The sequence below is a fragment of the Stegodyphus dumicola genome, chromosome 6, assembly GCF_044657685.1.
Source record: "Stegodyphus dumicola isolate Sdum_Otavi_A_Nest chromosome 6, ASM4465768v1".
NCBI lineage: Eukaryota > Metazoa > Arthropoda > Arachnida > Araneae > Eresidae > Stegodyphus > Stegodyphus dumicola.
Genome location: NC_140773.1, coordinates 142,787,328 through 142,803,936, shown reverse-complemented (window position 1 = coordinate 142,803,936; position 16,609 = coordinate 142,787,328). Strand labels below are relative to the sequence as shown.

Below are 16,609 nucleotides of genomic sequence, written 5' to 3'. Positions count from 1 at the left end.
CATTCCTAAGCGGACCTGCTGTCCTTTAGGCAGAGGAAAAAAAGGAAAAACACAATAAGTCCTTGATAGTGAACAAAGATATTATGCAAATAATTTCCCTAAACAGAGGTGAGGTAACTTTTGAAAGGTGTATTTCAGCAAAACATGCACACCGCCTAATGTGAACGCGGTTAATGTTATTCGAATATTGTTATCGAATTATCGAAGTTCAGCCTATTTGTGCACGAAAACAAGGAAACAAATCGTTAATTGGGATCAACAATTCAGTTAATATTATCAAAATATTATAGAATAATATTTTAAACTTAAGTAAAATTGCCAAATAAGGTTGAAACAGGTTATAAAAATTGCTGAGTGATAGAGGAATGTTGCCAAGTAAATAATTAAGTTGCCAAACATCTTGATTTTGATTTTAGTCAACCATTTATAACTAGGCGAAAAAGCAATATTACTTTGATGTAGATTTTGAATAACTCTATTGATTTTGAGAGCGATCAGACACAAGAGGTTTTTCTTTCAGAAGCAGAGAATAAAACTTGTGCAAAAATTGCTTTCTATTCTGGAAAACAAAGTTTGTCGAAAAACATTTATGCCTAACTAAGGTTGCTTTTTTGAGTAAGCTAAAATTTTACATTGTCATATTTTCTTACAATGCGGACTGACCTCCTACAATTAAGATTAGGGGAACACTATCAGCCAAGTAACTTCCAGAAGCGTTGTTCACTGTTAATAAATGGACTTTTGCATTGAGGAAAATATGAACATTTCATAAACACGTTTTTGTCTTTTCCTAATTAAAATGTTGTGAAAACGCCTATTTATATAATTCTTAATAATTTTATATTAAACATGCTATTGCTATTTTGAAGAGATTTTTGCTCATTGTTTAACGTTATCGATGGGCTAAATAGTATAAAAATTCGCGTGGGCAAAGGTGATCGCATTAAGTGGCGGCTGCTGTATGAAAATCTTCATCAGAGTCATTTGAAGCATAGATTTCTTCTTGATAAGAATGGATGTCAACACAACAGGGCATAATTCTATGTCTTACTTAATTCAATGGAAACATGTTAGGAAGTTTGCATATCAGTCCGGGTTAACCATGCGCTAAATTAATTATGGATATTCAAGACAATGCAGATGGCATTATTATTTTTTTTTGTAATTATGCATATATTTCTTTTACAAAGTTTTTGTCCTTTGCTGCTTGCAAATAGAGTGAAACTCTACTAAAATTTATATTGAAATGCAAGTCATAAAATTAATAAGGCTTATAACATTCTGATGATTTTATTACTGCACTCTTAAAACGCACAGTTCTATATACATAAAAACAACATCCTAAATGTTTTCCAAAATATAAGCCTTATAACTTTAGGATTCCATTTTAAATTGCTTTGCAAATCATTGCCATCTACAGCTGAAAGCAAAGAATAGTTAAATTAAGCCTGTTGATATTTACCAGATTTTTTGTTGATATTCCAGAGTTTTTAGTTTTCATTTATTTTACACTTTTTTTAAATATTGAGTTATTATTATTTTAAATAGAATGTTACACTCACCTCATTTGTGGTGCTATTATTCTACAAACCAACAGTCTAATTGGAATATTTTAGAAGGAAACTCGTGGTTGTAAAATAACACTGAATGGAATTTAACTTATGTTGCAATTATGTTATAAAATTATATTTTTGTAGAAATTTCTTTGTTAAAAATGAATATTTTAAAAAGTAAATTACGATTGGACTAATGAAAAATAATGCTTTCTTAGGGTTTCATGGTTGCTGTTCTTTACTGCTTCCTTAATGCTGAGGTAAGTACATGAATGATTCCGAAATTAAATTTCGTACTTTCAGATGACCAAATAATTAAATAAGCAGCATTATTTGAGAAACGTCACGCATATTTCAGATTTAAATTAATTTTGTTTACCTTATTATGTTTTTTCATTAATTATTATTAATTAAAAATGTTAATATTCTCAAAAGCATTTGGTTTTTGAAACTTTGAGACTTTCCTATAAGACGGGAAGATTATTTTATAAAATGAATGTGATGTCATTTATGATGGGAATCAGTGTGAAAATTATTATGTATATGATGATTATTTTCTATAGAAGCTTTCTTAATCTACATGGACAGTTTAACAATTTGACGAATGGCGAAATTTAGCTGAAACCTATTTCTACAAAATAACTGGCAGTAATTTATGTCGACATAAGCTTTAATTCAAGAATTTTCATTTATTTTAATTTTTGCGTATGGCAACAGGGAACTTGTTTGTTTACAAACACAACGGCATCATGCAGTGAAAAAGCAGTGAACGTTCTCTGGTTTTAGGAAAAAAAATCTCCTAAAACAGTTCAAAAAGCGATACGGACATGAATTTAATAAACCTGCACCAACGGAACAACCAATTAAAGACGGTTAGAACAGTGTCGAGAGACCGGACATGTTTTGGAGAAAGGAGGTGCAGGTAGATCCAGAGTCCAGTGATGATAGTTCGTAAGGAATTCCCTAAAGAGTTTCTTGACCAGTAATTATCAATAATGTTGACCAATTTCCTCATAACGTTGTAGCCCTGTCACTGGGTTACAATGTGAGCAATTTCTTTGATGAAACATTCCCAGATCACTGGATTTATCCAGTTTCATGGCCATCCTGTTCTCTGACACAGTTTACAGCCACCTCACGAGAATCCTCAACATTCCGAGTCTTATCAAGCAGTGGAATCCTCAGCCCCAGAAGAACAGTCCACAAAAGAATATCCCTTCACTGAGGTGACACGAAAGCAGCGGAAAACTTCTCCACCTTCAAGATCTTCTCCAGTTCTATCGGAACACGTTCTATTATTAAGGTCAAAGAACTCCACACGGACACCCGAAGGGATTAAAGCTCAACTTTCGGCAGATTTGAAACCCTCCCAGCTAGGGATCACTTTAGTGCAGATTCGGCCGACAAGGTCCAGAAAGCTTCTCATCCGGTGTCGAGAAAAAGCTCACCTGCTACGCCTGAAACAGGCAATCGAGGACAGGGCATCACTACTAGAGACACTTGATTTTCGGGAGCCCAAGCCAAGAAGGGAAAGTGTAATTATTTTTGGAGTACCTGAGAATCTAGGAAAAGAAGATCTAACAGCAGCACTTGTAGACCAACTGCCCAATTTCAATCCCAGTGCTTTTCAAATACGAGCAAGCCGTTCCGGGCAAAGCGGAAGGAAAAACTGGGTGATAGACATAGACCCTTAGTCAGCAGAACACCTACTTAAGCTAGGCCGTCTTTTAGTGGGTTTTGAGTCTTGTCCTCTCCGTCCGTACATTAGGATCATACGCTGTTACAACTGCCAGAAGTTCGGTCACTATAGCAGGAACTGTAAAAACGCTCCAGTTTGCGCGAAGTGTGGTAACAGCCACCCGACGCAGGAGTGTAGCTCGGAAAAAGTGAGTTGCACTAATTGCTGCAATTCTGAAAAGGGGACCTCTTTCAGCACAGATCACCCAGCTACTTCAAGTTCCTGCCCAGTGTATGGAGCCCATTTCGAGAGCCTGAGAAGGACCACTGCTAAGAACTAAACCAAGATGACACTAAATAAACATATAGCAGGTCTTCGATTTTTTACAGTGTAACTTGCAGAAGCGCTATGCAGCAACCATAAATACGCTGCAAGTAATGACACATACTGCTGCCAATGTCGGAATCTTCCAAGAGCCATACGTTTACAACGGAGTGATTCCTAGTTTTCGAACACACAGCAGAACGTTTCTCTCAAAGAATCAGCTAGCTGCGATTATTTACAGTGGCCCTCTCTCCTCTCTCCTAATGAAAATCACAGAGCATACAGTCTCCATCAGACTAGACACTAGTAATTGCACCATTGATATTATTGCTGTGTATCTACCCCCAAGCGAAGATATTACCTCTCTATTAGAGGAACTTAATTCTAACCTTCTAACTGGGGCATCACACTGTATCATAGCAGGAGACTAACGCCACCAGTCAACTATGGGGTGCTGACTATGGGGTGAGAACCGAAGGGGAATTGCGGTACTCGAATTCTTGGACAGTAAGCATTTCATTGTCATCAACGCTCAGGACTCACCGCCTACCTTTGAAACATCTAGAGCTCGAGGGTGGCCAGATCTGACAATATCAACTCCCAATACAACTCCGTACAAACAAGATTGGACAGTGAGTGACCTGCCGTCACTCAGTGATCACAAAATTATTACTTACAGACTGGATACTCCTATAGACTACATAATAAAGAAAAGATTCAAAACACCATTTAGAGGACGTTCTGTTTTACGGGAACACATTCGAGCGCATGTAGAGAAATTTATCAAAGATTTCAACAACTGCCAGGACAGAAACTCCTTAGATAATCTCTACGACTTACTAGTTACAAAAATAGTGCAAGCCGCCCACAAAGCATATCGTTTGAAATCTGTAAAGGCAAAACACTCGATATCCTGGTGGTCACCAGAGCTTAACACAGAAAGGAGCAGAGTTCGGGCACTTCGCAGAAAAGCACAATCCACGGTAGATCCATATCTACGGCAACTCAAAATGATAACATACAATAAAGCCAGAGCTTTATATAAAAGAAAAATTAAAGAGGCCAAGTTAATCTCACGGAGAACTTACTGTAGTAATGTCACTAAAGCCTTTGGACCTACTCAAAAGATAACATGTAACAAGGTGTTTCGTCCTACGACCCTTTCGCCTATGGTGAATAGCACTGCCTCATCCAATTTCGAAGTAATCAGTGAGATCATAAATGCAGTTTTTCCTGATGATGATGAAGAGGATTTCTTAGAGGAGCAAGAGGAAGCGAGAAAAACCTACACTATGAAATTTCGCCAAGTTACCAGAAGATACGAACTCCCTCCTACGCAATGGAAGTGGATAACATCATACGTACTCTGGCACCCAAAAAAGCCCCAGGTCCGGATGGAATTGATAATATCATCATTAGAGAGATACACCGGGAATTCCCAAAACTATTCCTTGTGGTCATTTCAGCTTGCTGGAAACATCAGTACTTTCCTAAAAATATGAAGTTGACAGAAGTGGCGTTATTCCTAAAATCAGACAAAACTCCGGCAGAACCTACATCTTACAGGCCAGTCTGTCTACTGCCAGCGCTCGGTAAGGTATTGGAAAGAGTAATTCTTTACAGATTGGACTTCTTCCTGCAAAGGAACAACGCCCTGCATCCCAACCAATATGGATTCCGAATGGGCAACTCAACTGAACATGCCATAAAAGACTTAATGGCCACTATCAAACAGAACAAGGATAACAATTTGCACTCACTGGCAATAGCCATTGACATCAAGGGAGCCTTTGACTCACTTTGGTGGCCAGACGTAATAAATTTGCTGCACAACATGGCCTGCACAACAGCCATTATTACCATCCTTCGCTCGTACCTTCAAGATCGAAGTGTACAAGTAACATCAGGCAGCGGCATTTATGTCAAAAATGTCTTTGATGCCCACAGGGGTCATTCCTTGGACCAACACTGTGGAATATAGTGGCAAACTCGGCATTTCGTCAGTTTGAGAGCGTAGAATACGCTCGAATCATAGCCTATGCGGACGATTTTATGCTAGTTGTGGCAGGAAGGAGTAATCTCGAAATGAGATCTCAATACTGTTTTGATCTGTTCTCCCAATGGGCCAGAGCACATAAGCTTCAGATTTCGGCAGAGAAAACTAAAGCTTTGCTCATAGGACGCAGCAGGCAGCTAAGACGCAACCCAAGCATTAAACTCCATGGGATACCGGTAAAATGTTTTCCCCAATTGAAATATCTTGGGCTATTACTCGACAACAGACTTTCTTGGATGCCACATGTCAGGAATCTTAAGACTCGAATTAGCATCCTAAGCAACAACATGAGACGCATGACTTCACATAAATGGGGTATCTCATCTAAGCTACTAAAAATTTGGCATAGAACCATAACAGAAAGAGTAATAACATATGGAGCAGCAATCTGGGGTGGCGAACTTACCTCTCATATGAAAAGATCACTGCTCTCTATTCAGAGACAGAAGCTACTTCAAGTATGCAGGGCCTACCGTACCACGTCAACACTAGCCCTACAACAACTAGCAGGAATTCCTCCTCTAGATTTGATAGTAGAAAGGGAGGCAGCTATCGTAAGGGTTACCAGGCTGGGTCAAACTTCAACACTCTGGGGTCATAGTTATCACCACTCGGATTACGAGGAGCAAAACAACTGCAATAACTTTCATCCAGCAGCTTTTAATCTCTCTGACGGTATCAGTATAAACGACCAACCAATTCAGAGGTACAGTAATAACCTTTTCACAGATGGCTCCAAAACTGAGAACGGCACGGGCAGCGCCTTCTGTAGACTAGAAAATGGAGTTGTAACATTCGAGTGGAAAAGGAAATTAGGCTCGAACAACTCGGTATACCAAGCAGAGCTTCTAGCTATCAGTGCTGCAATTAGATATGCGAATTAGACTGCAATTAGACTGTTATTAGTATATAATATTCAACACATGTCAACAGGAGAAATTCTCCATACTCAGTGATTCGGCATCAATTCTGGCGGCTATCGCAAGTCAAAACAGCCGGAGTCCATTGGTATACAGAATTCAGAAACAGTTTCTGACAATGCCTATTTCCCAAAGACCCACTTTAAAATGGGTTCCCGCTCACACAGGGATTCAAGGCAATGAAGCCGCTGACCTACTGGCCAAGTAGACAGCCAACTGCAAGGATATATTAGAAAGACCAACTAAACTTCCTTGGTCTCATATTAAGAGAACAACTTTGACAAGTCTGCTACAAAATTGGCAAAGTAGATGGACAGAGGCAGAGGTAGGACGAAGGACATTTCGCTTACTGCCAAAAGTTAACATGGAAATAAAGACCCACTGTGCTAGCCTAACACAGTTCTTGACAGGTCATGGACCATTCCCAGTATACCTGAACAGATTCAGACTTAGGGATACTCCTTTCTGCGAATGCGGAGAGGAAGGCGACACGGACCATTATTACTTCCATTGTGTACGTACAAGAACCTGGCACTTGAAGAAACCAGCGGACTGTGCCTGGGCAATGTGGACGACTAACACACTCAAAAACAGAATAGCCCTTGATAAAATAGAGAAAATCTCAGGACACTGCCTAAGCAGAAACAACCGTGGATAATATTATAACGTTTCAAAAGTTCAGAACTTAAAGCAGATAACCAGAATAACGCTTAGTGCCTTGCAGTTAACAATATGTAAAAACTGTTATTAGTATATAGTATTCAACCTTGTTACTCTGGAGTCCTCCCCGCCGTGATGGTATATAATTCCGTTTGGTTCATGTCCGTGGTCGGAAGCCATCATAGCGGTGCACTCACTCACTCACTCTTTGGACATCATGCCGATCGACTTCTTTTTTCTGGGGATGAACGAAGTTTTTATGCTTCAGAAATTCGCACCATTGAAGAATTAAGAAATCGAAGCACCAATGAAACACGTGCTGTGACCCACAAATACTTAAAAGCGACTGAACGGTAATAGAGAACAGACTTCATATTCTCCGAGAAATTATTGGTGCTCATGTTGAAGGGTATTAATATAAAATGCTGAATAAAATTCAGTCGGTTTTATTTTTCTTATTCTGTGTTATTTAAAACATATCTTTATTCGGTGAATAAATTATGGACACTGTATAGAATGCTCAATTAGGTGTACGTTTTAAGATTCAAATAGTAATATTAAAGTGAGATTCGTGAATTCGGCCGTAAAAATCGATAATTCTGAAAAACTGTAGTTAGGTATTTGAATTATTTAATTTGCGTCCTTTCTTATCACTCTTAATATCATTATTCTAAAACATATATGTTTAAAGCCGAAATAAGAGCACTTTTAAGCCATTTTAAGTTTCTTATCAGATTGGTTTCACTATTGTTAACACCCACTCTCTTTATTTCTATGAGGGAAAAGATGCTTATCAAGAATTATTGGAGAACTGTTAAATCTAGGTGCAAAGTTTATAAGCCTAGGGGTAGTCATTCCTTGGCCGTAATTTAAATGTTTCCTGAGCTCTTTCTGAAATACACAAAGACCTCAAAACTCAATAATAAAACAAGCATTTCTAACACACATTATTAATTTCTGGAGTTGACTCATGCTATTATTTTAAGTTTGGAAAACTTGCGATAATCCGACTTTGCATAATTTTATAGAAAACACAAACGCTGTAGTAATCCACAACATGGTTTTATTGCTGCAACCAACTTGACTGTAAAGATGTAACATGGGAATATTTCCAAAACAACATCTTAAGTGGTTTTGGAGATCCCATACCACAATCCCTCGGTCATTCTTGGGTGTACTTTGTTTAGCATCTGAGAAATAGGGCCATTCACTTGTAGAATTCTGTGAAGTACTCGTAATTTCCGCTCCATCTCCGTGGAATAAGACAATACTCAGTTATTCCTGACTTGACCTCAAATGTCTTGTAGAATCCCTTGCCTATTCAGAACTGAACTGAACCTGGCTCGGCTTCGAGGAAAGCTCAACACCTCTAACATGACTAGCAGCGTACCTACTCGGCTGTGTAGGTATGCTTTCAACTCACGCTTACTTACTAGAATATAAATTATCTTGCGCGTGTGTATTCAAATGAGGAAGAAAGAAGTTAGCATTTAAGGCAAGGTGAATTCACAGCGTATTCTGTCTGCCTGAAGCCCACGTTGTTATCTTGCTTTACTAGCGATTTGATTTTCTGAGCACTTGCTGGCAATAGACTATTAGGCTTGTTTAAATCGACTTTTGAGTCAGAGCCAGCCTGCGTAGTACTTAACTTATGAAGCCGTTAGACTAATTTTCTTTCATTTAATTTTTAGTTATTCGTACATTTTTGGGTTAAGTTAAAATTGTTGGCTTTTGTAAGCAAGAATTGGTGCCATCTGTGGGATTTTATTAACCATTTAATTAATAATTTAATCTGTGGGATTTGAGTTAACAAAGGTTCCCTACACCCTTCTTCTGACTTTGTCGTATATGAAGACTTAGGGATAACTTTTTAAATAGTCTTCTAACTTCTAACTTAGTTTAAGGTGCCAAAGCATACGAGACATTATAACGTTATCCTTCAAATAGCCACATAGGAAAAATTACATGCTGATAAATCAGGCGAGCGTAAAGCACATTCCAGGTCTCCGAAACGTGAGATGGCATGTTGCAGAAATATTTCTCCGACAACAATTAGATGCGCCATGCGTGGGTTTTCTGTTGCTCAGGGTCTGAAGTTTTGCTTGTTAACATATTCCTTTAGATAAAAATAAATTTCATCAAACATTATCAAGCAATCCAGGAATTCCGGCATTTTTTTAATCATTTGTAACAATTTTCTGCAAAATTCAGTCCTACATGCTCTTCCGATTAATGGTGTACGAAACGTAAAGCCTTTAAACTGCTTTATTCAACGATATGCGTTTCTCCGCGCAACATACAAAAACATCACAGTTGTATTAAATTTAAATCATTCAAATATGTCTGCTATACCCAGCATGCAAGTACTGTTACATATTTATTTAAAATGTTTTACATATTATTTTTTCAATTCTTTACAGGTGCAAAATTCTGTGAAACATTATCTAGAGACATGGAGAACCCAAAAGTCTATCAGCAAAGCCCAACGTCAGTCTATTCGCAAATCGTCACAAATAAATAGAAAAAGTATAGTCGTGTACCGATCAAAGTCTGCTGGCGACAGCTGTGTTAGTTTTGCATCTACTACAGAAGCATCTGGCATTAGTATACCAAACCTGCCATCAAGAGCCAAACGTATTTGCTCTCTGGACCTTGCTCGGAATCGCGAAGATGTATTGTAAAAAAATTAAAATGCTTTAATAGAAGCAATAGTAAAAAAATGTTACGGTTTCACTTTATTGATGTAAATACGGCACTCCAAAGCATGAAACTCGAAAAATTCTCTCAGACTCATTAAAAAAAATTATAAAATTCTTTGCTTTAATTGAGATATTTCATGTCTCTTGGAAAACGAACAACCTTTAAACTGATATTTACTATTATCATATACCAAGATATAATTTTCTAGTTACATTGATCAACAGATAACAATCACTAAACATTAAAGTCTATGAGCTTTTAAGGTTTTCATTTGCAGCTGTTATATATATACTGAGTGTTTTTCTCTCATATTTTTTGAGAAATATATTTCTGTAGACAGTCATATGAATTATTTTTGCTTTAAAGATCTTTAGTATGTTCTGATAATTCAAGAATTTGACGTAAAATTTCTTCATGGAATATTGTCTAAATTTCTGCCGTGTAACGGAACGATGAGAGGAGAATCAAAAGTGCGTTCGGATTTAACCTAAAGAATATTTTAATCTGAAAACAACTCTGTTTTTCCCTAGATCAATGGTCTCAAACACACTTTGCACTTATAGTATATATATATATATATAATGTAAAATGAATGTTTTGGAGCTTGGTGGTGACGTAATAGATGAGTAGCGAAGAAACTTGGCAAGGCAAACATGTCCGGATTCAAGATAACTTTATTTTTCAAGAAAGCAAGTTGGGATTCGCAATATTTGGTTCACATACGGACGAGCGTCTTATGCGCTCTACATTTTTGTTAGATCAGCACATATTCCATGAACAAAGAAGGTAGCCGCAAAGCTTCTGGCCAAGAGGAAAGCTTAAGCGAAAGAGACACATCAGTTCCTAGAAAGAAGGGAGGGAGTCAGTTTTTAGTTATGGTTTACAATTCGGTGATTGGTCAAGAGACATCTGCATTAAGGGTTACATAAGATCGCATGATTACTCTGAATGACGCAGTTTAGACTTTTAGGACAGATAGATGAAGTTCCCAAATGAAATAGAAAATAAAAGAGGTTATAGTGAATTAAATTTAAAAGTTTGCTTTCATATTTTTTATCTTATATATATATATATATATATAAAATTGAATTAATTAATTGAAATTCATTGATATAGCTGCAAAGTAACATAATAATAATTTATTTACTAATGGTATATTGAGTACATTATATAAGGAGGTAATAAGATACAATATTATATAAGGAGATAAAGTTAGTAGAATTGGATCTGAATAAAGTATTCCAGAAGAATTGAATGAAACTGAATCCCGAAAATAATTTTTTGAAAACAAACTTGAATTTTAATCATGAAAATTAGAAATGGAAACTTTTAAAATGAAAATTAATCAATAAACTAAGTAATTATCGTATCGTCATTGATCGGAAATTGGTTGACTTTTCAAAGGGGACCAAACCAAGCCCCGTTCAGTTAACAATAATTAAACAATAATTGATGAATTCGAAGGTGTTTCGTTCTTTACTCAAGTAAGAAGTGTGACGCCAAACTGGTAATTTGAGTTGAAGCCAAACTTGCAAGTTGAGTTTAATCCAATTAGTGAGATTAAAGTGAGATGAATTAAAGTAAAGGACTATATAGAATTTATTATGAATGTAGCAGTTCCGTTAAACTAATGAATGTTTTAAATATCTTGAGATATTACTGCCAAATTGAGCAGTAGTAAAAAGTTTTTTCTTTGCTAAATTAAGTAGTAGTAATTTTTTTTTCTCTTTTACTTCAGTAAAATGTCTCCGACACCTTCGCTTTCATGCATATTGATTCAAAGCTATCTTTATAAACATAATTAACAGAATGTAATCCTTGCCATATTTATGAAATATAAATGAAGGTAATCGTTATCAACATAATAAGCAATGCAATCTTTGCAAAATTAATGAAATATAAAAATTGGAAAAATGAATGATATTTATATAAAATAAGGTACAAGAAAACGTACAAATTTAAATGTACATAATATACATAAAAGGCCACAATATGAATTAATTACGTTCGTTTGAGTGGGAGGAGTGTTCGTGTCTGTTTTCTGACTCGGAAGGAGTTCGGCATGCGCTCCAAGATGTAGAGAGAAAAAAATTTAATTATTAATTTTCTGTTCATGATTATCACCCAGGAAAGAAATTGCAAATTCAAACTGGGAAATATACTAATGTTTCAGAGGACTGTTTTAGAATTGGTAAAAGCTTATATTAAACTTAAAATAAGTTTGTAACCGATGCCTTAACATGAACTGTTGGACTAACTGTGACAACAAGGCTGCCCTCTGGTGAGTAGCCAGAGAAGTACTTCAGTAAGAGCCAAGCGTCCCACTTGATAGTTTGTATGAGACTCTTGCTCTGTAATTTTTCTTAAAGTTAAATGTAATGTCCGTGTGTAACTTAAACATGTTAATAAATATTTGTTACACTATACCGGACTCTTCTATGACCCTATCTAAAGCGACGCCCCATACAAGTTTAAAATTTGTAATGGTGTGCATGCTACCCTAGAAGATGATCCGAAAATTGAACTTATGGAGACATCGAGCGATTTTTTAACCGATAGAAGTATAAAGTGGCATAAAAGTGCCATTTATACTTAAAGAAGAACAAGAATGCCCATTAACTGGAAATAGGGATAGCTAGAATCCGAGTTAATGGAGTTCCACTGCACTTTTAAATAACTCAAAGTTTGAAGAGGAGGCGATACAGCCTTTGAAAATAACATAGACAATTCTATAACTTTCGGAATGTGATTCTTTCATTGCACATTGCCAGCAAATGCTCTTTTTGCTATCAAATATTTATTGATAATAGAAGTTCCATCGTCAGGCTTTGCAATTCGAATTTAGTTCGCAAAACGTAGTACATTTGCCACCCCCGTTTTTATAGTAGATGTAAAATGGCATTCATAAATAAAACATAAACTTACCTTCGCACTGAAACATTGGCATTCGCATGATATATTTACTCCTTTATTTCTTTGAAGGAATGTGGAAGATATCCCTGTGGACGGTACACGCCTGGATTTTATATTCAGGTCTCCATTTAAATTTTAAATGATATAAAGAATAAATATAAACTTTTAAATTTAAATTTCGGGTAAAATGATATAATGGTGAAGATTAGATTAAATATACCTATATATGGTATAAGCGGCTTATAAAAATGATATTCAATATTATCCTAAAATATCTCAAAAGATTTTATTCATATTTTATGCATGCAACTCGAATTAATTTTTCGTTCAGCGTTTTGTGCGTGCGCGTTAAAAGTATTTTGTTCGTATTCATTTCAAATAATTTCGTTTACTTAATTTATTTTGAAAAAAGAAATTCTTTCTAAAATGGCTTTCAAGAATCGGCTATGCGTTCATGAAATTAAAGGTAACCGTTATTTAAGGCAGTGGTCTCAGACTCAAACTGCATGCGGGCCGAATGCCCGATATGAAAGCAAACTTGGAATTCGTTTTTTTGACAAGATGAAAAGTTTTATTTAATAAAATAAAAATGCTTTAACTAAATTTCAAATTTTATTTTTAAAGATTTATAAAAACATACATAAGCAGTAACAATAATGACGCTGAGGAAAGAATTCAAATGGTACTTAAGTATTATCCCATTAACCGGATAAGTAGCACGATTTTAACGCCAGTGTGTCTTTTGGAATTCCGTAGTAACGACTGACGAATGGCGACCGCTGCCAACATTTCCGCCAACGGTAGACGGAATAATACGTAATTAACATTAAGATTTATGTTTAATTTCTGAATGAAATCTAAAAGTTGATATTTGCAATAAGTTTGTCAATTATGCTTTGTTTTTCAAGCGTATTAACAGATAAATATTAAATTTTTAGACTGACCTAATACTTTGAATCAACCGATAAACAGCATATTTTTACTGAAAATAAATCAATACAGATATATTTCCGGGTGGGACAAAACTTGACAGTAAATAATGACAACCTTTTGTCTTTCTTTCATTTGTTAAATTTTTCTTTGGGGTATATTGAAAAGATACATAAATTTGTTCGTAAATAATCATAAACGCTTTAATTTTTTCTATAAACTTTCAGCTACTGCACTTGATGGAATTTTGAAACTGATAAAGTTTGCAACTTCGAGAAAAAGTACTAGAAATTATCTTCATCACAACTGTGCATTCATCATCGATTAATCAGGTTATTCCCCCTCCCTTAAGCTTACTAATTTTAACTGCAGTGAAAATCCACATTTTATTTTATTTTATTTTATTTATTACTTTCTTCATCCACGTTACACAAACGTCCATCCAGCCAGCCCGTTCGACGGGCCTTTAATGCTGTACCAAGCTCCCAGACTTCAGAGCTTTAATCATTCAGCCCACAGTGGGTTAGGCAAAAACAGTTCAAATGCAAATGTGCTTCCAAACAAATACATTATTCGTTTGCTTAATTTCGTTATTGAGGTTATTTACTTTTCAACGAATACAAATAAAATTTAATCAAAATCTGTGTCTTCACATCACTGGATAAGATTTGTGTCAAAATATAAATAAATTAGTTCATTTTCAAGTTTTTTTTTTGGTCTTAAGCACATTCATTTTTGATGGCAGTGAAAATAATATAATACTGGAATGCAATTCATTTAGTAACCTCAAATGTTGCCTTCCGATTTTGTCATAATGTCATAATAATACTAATTAATTTACGGGAAGTGTATTAGAGGGCCTTGTAACTTTGCTTCGGGAACCGAATGCGGTCAGTAGGCTAACAATCTGAGGCCATTGGTTTAACGTAAGCGAGAAATAAACCAGAGAGAGACTTAATATCTGAAAATCCAAGATTACTGTCAAGCATTTAGAAAAGGAGTTCACCACTACCATTAAAAAGAAATGAAATTAAATTGTACAAAAATTTAAAAACAAATGTGCAAATATTTCATTTCTTTTAAAGTGAAAGTAATATCTACAGATATTACAGTATTACAGTTCACAAAATACCTACAGGTGTTACAGTAATATTCACAGATATTACAGTTCATAAAATTAAAAAAAAAAGTCATCCCAAAAGAATTCCTATTTTTAAAGCTGCGTCGTTCATTCCTGCATTTTTCTCTCAATTTAAAGTTGTATAAGATATTTCTCTCGCCTTCTTCGCGTGCCTTCGTGGTGTGGTGGTCTGCACGCTGGGCGCGTATTCCAGAGGTCCGCGGTTCTATTCCCGGTGAAGGCGTTGCGAATTTTTCAATCTCTCTTGCTTTCAGAAAACTCCTAATGACTCCTCTACAGTTGTATAAACAGTTAAATATCAAAATATAAAGAAACATATATTACAGTTTCACGATAATAAAAAATGAAACACGTACACAGAAATAATCGGCTCACCAGCGGCCTAGCGCTAAAGTCGCTGAACACTGGTAGTTCGGTCCGAGGTTCCAATTCTGCGAACGTGCTGGCTGCATGGGCGTTTTCGTGGTTTTCCGCATGTGTAACGTGTATACGAGCCAGTTTCCCTTAGCAAGTTCTCCACGGAGGCATCCCTCCCCTTAGGCAGATAGCCCTCGAGGCTTTGCCATAATCACACACACACACACACATAGAAATAATCTAATAATTAAATTCTGTAGGCTAGATTTTTTTTACACATGACTAAACCTGGTTTATGATTTTCCATCGCTTCAAAACTGCATTCACTGAAGCACTTGGGTTTTAATTTATTACCGTTTATAAGGTCCTAAGTAGTATTTTGAGTTCATGAGATATAATGGACATAAAAAAAACAGTTGGATATAAACAACAATTATTTTCAAACGGTTTAACACTGTGATCTCAAACTGGTGGCCCGGGGGCCGCATGCGGAGCCTGAAGCAGTTTTATACGGCCTGCAGAGATGTATCAGTTTTGTATTTCATTCAAATACGCTTCCGACGTCGTGGATGCTTCAGTGGGAACGGAATCAACACTGGTATTGGTGATGCATCACTTTAATTACAGCACATACCACAGATACAACGTTTAATTAATACATTTAGAAAAACTTGAGTACATATCCGAGTTGGTGATACGATCAGAGACGTTAACGAAGATAGCACTCGTCATCACTGGACAAATTTAGTCTCCACACCTCAGCTCGCTGGCGGAGCTTTCCAGCACTCTCTCACAGGCGTCCGAACAGAAGTCTCTTCTCTTTACGCATTCGCATTACTCAGTTAAGTTGTTGCCATTCACAGTTCTTTAAAATAGGTGTTACAATGAATTACAGTTCTCGTAGTGTGAGGAGATCGCTAACGAAGTTCTCTCTAGTCGAGAGCGTCATAGGTCTTTCTAGAGAGTTCATGAGCGTTCTTTACAGACTAACTCCTTCCGCCTCCAGATTTTGTTTTCCTCGGACACGGAAACAAAACTTTTTTTTTTAAGTTCCTACGGTATAAAATATAAGTTCAGGCAGGCGTTCGCTACAAACAAACACCTTCCGCCTCCAGTTTTTGTTTCTTCGGACACAGGAGAAGTAAACCTTCACAGTTCACAGTTTCTGGTTTCAATAGATTGTTCAACATTTTACCAGTTAATTTTAAACCACACTGTTACAAAGGTTCTCCACTCTCATAACCAGGCCATTATAAAAAATACATATAACAATACATATACAATATATGAAAAACCAACACAGAAATTTTGTCTTTAAGAATAAAGCTAACAATTTACTATACACTATGAATCTTTTAAAAAAATACAATATATATA

The 16,609-nt window shown here is 36.1% G+C and overlaps 1 protein-coding gene across 4 annotated transcripts in view; it reads left to right on the top strand.

The window, feature by feature from the left end:
* LOC118192849 (diuretic hormone receptor-like) overlaps positions 1-9,911 on the top strand; it is an 82,388-nt gene extending 72,477 nt beyond the window's left edge. For 3 of the 4 annotated variants that reach the window (XM_035363870.2, XM_035363871.2, XM_035363872.2), the window contains exons 11-12: positions 1,772-1,813; positions 9,612-9,911. In XM_035363870.2, the coding sequence (XP_035219761.1) occupies positions 1,772-1,813; positions 9,612-9,872 (303 nt within the window). In that variant the 3' untranslated portion in view covers positions 9,873-9,911. The remainder of the gene's footprint in view (positions 1-1,771; positions 1,814-9,611) is intronic. The other variant, XM_085818932.1, reaches the window with a different exon arrangement.
* The last annotated feature ends 6,698 nt before the right edge of the window (positions 9,912-16,609 follow it).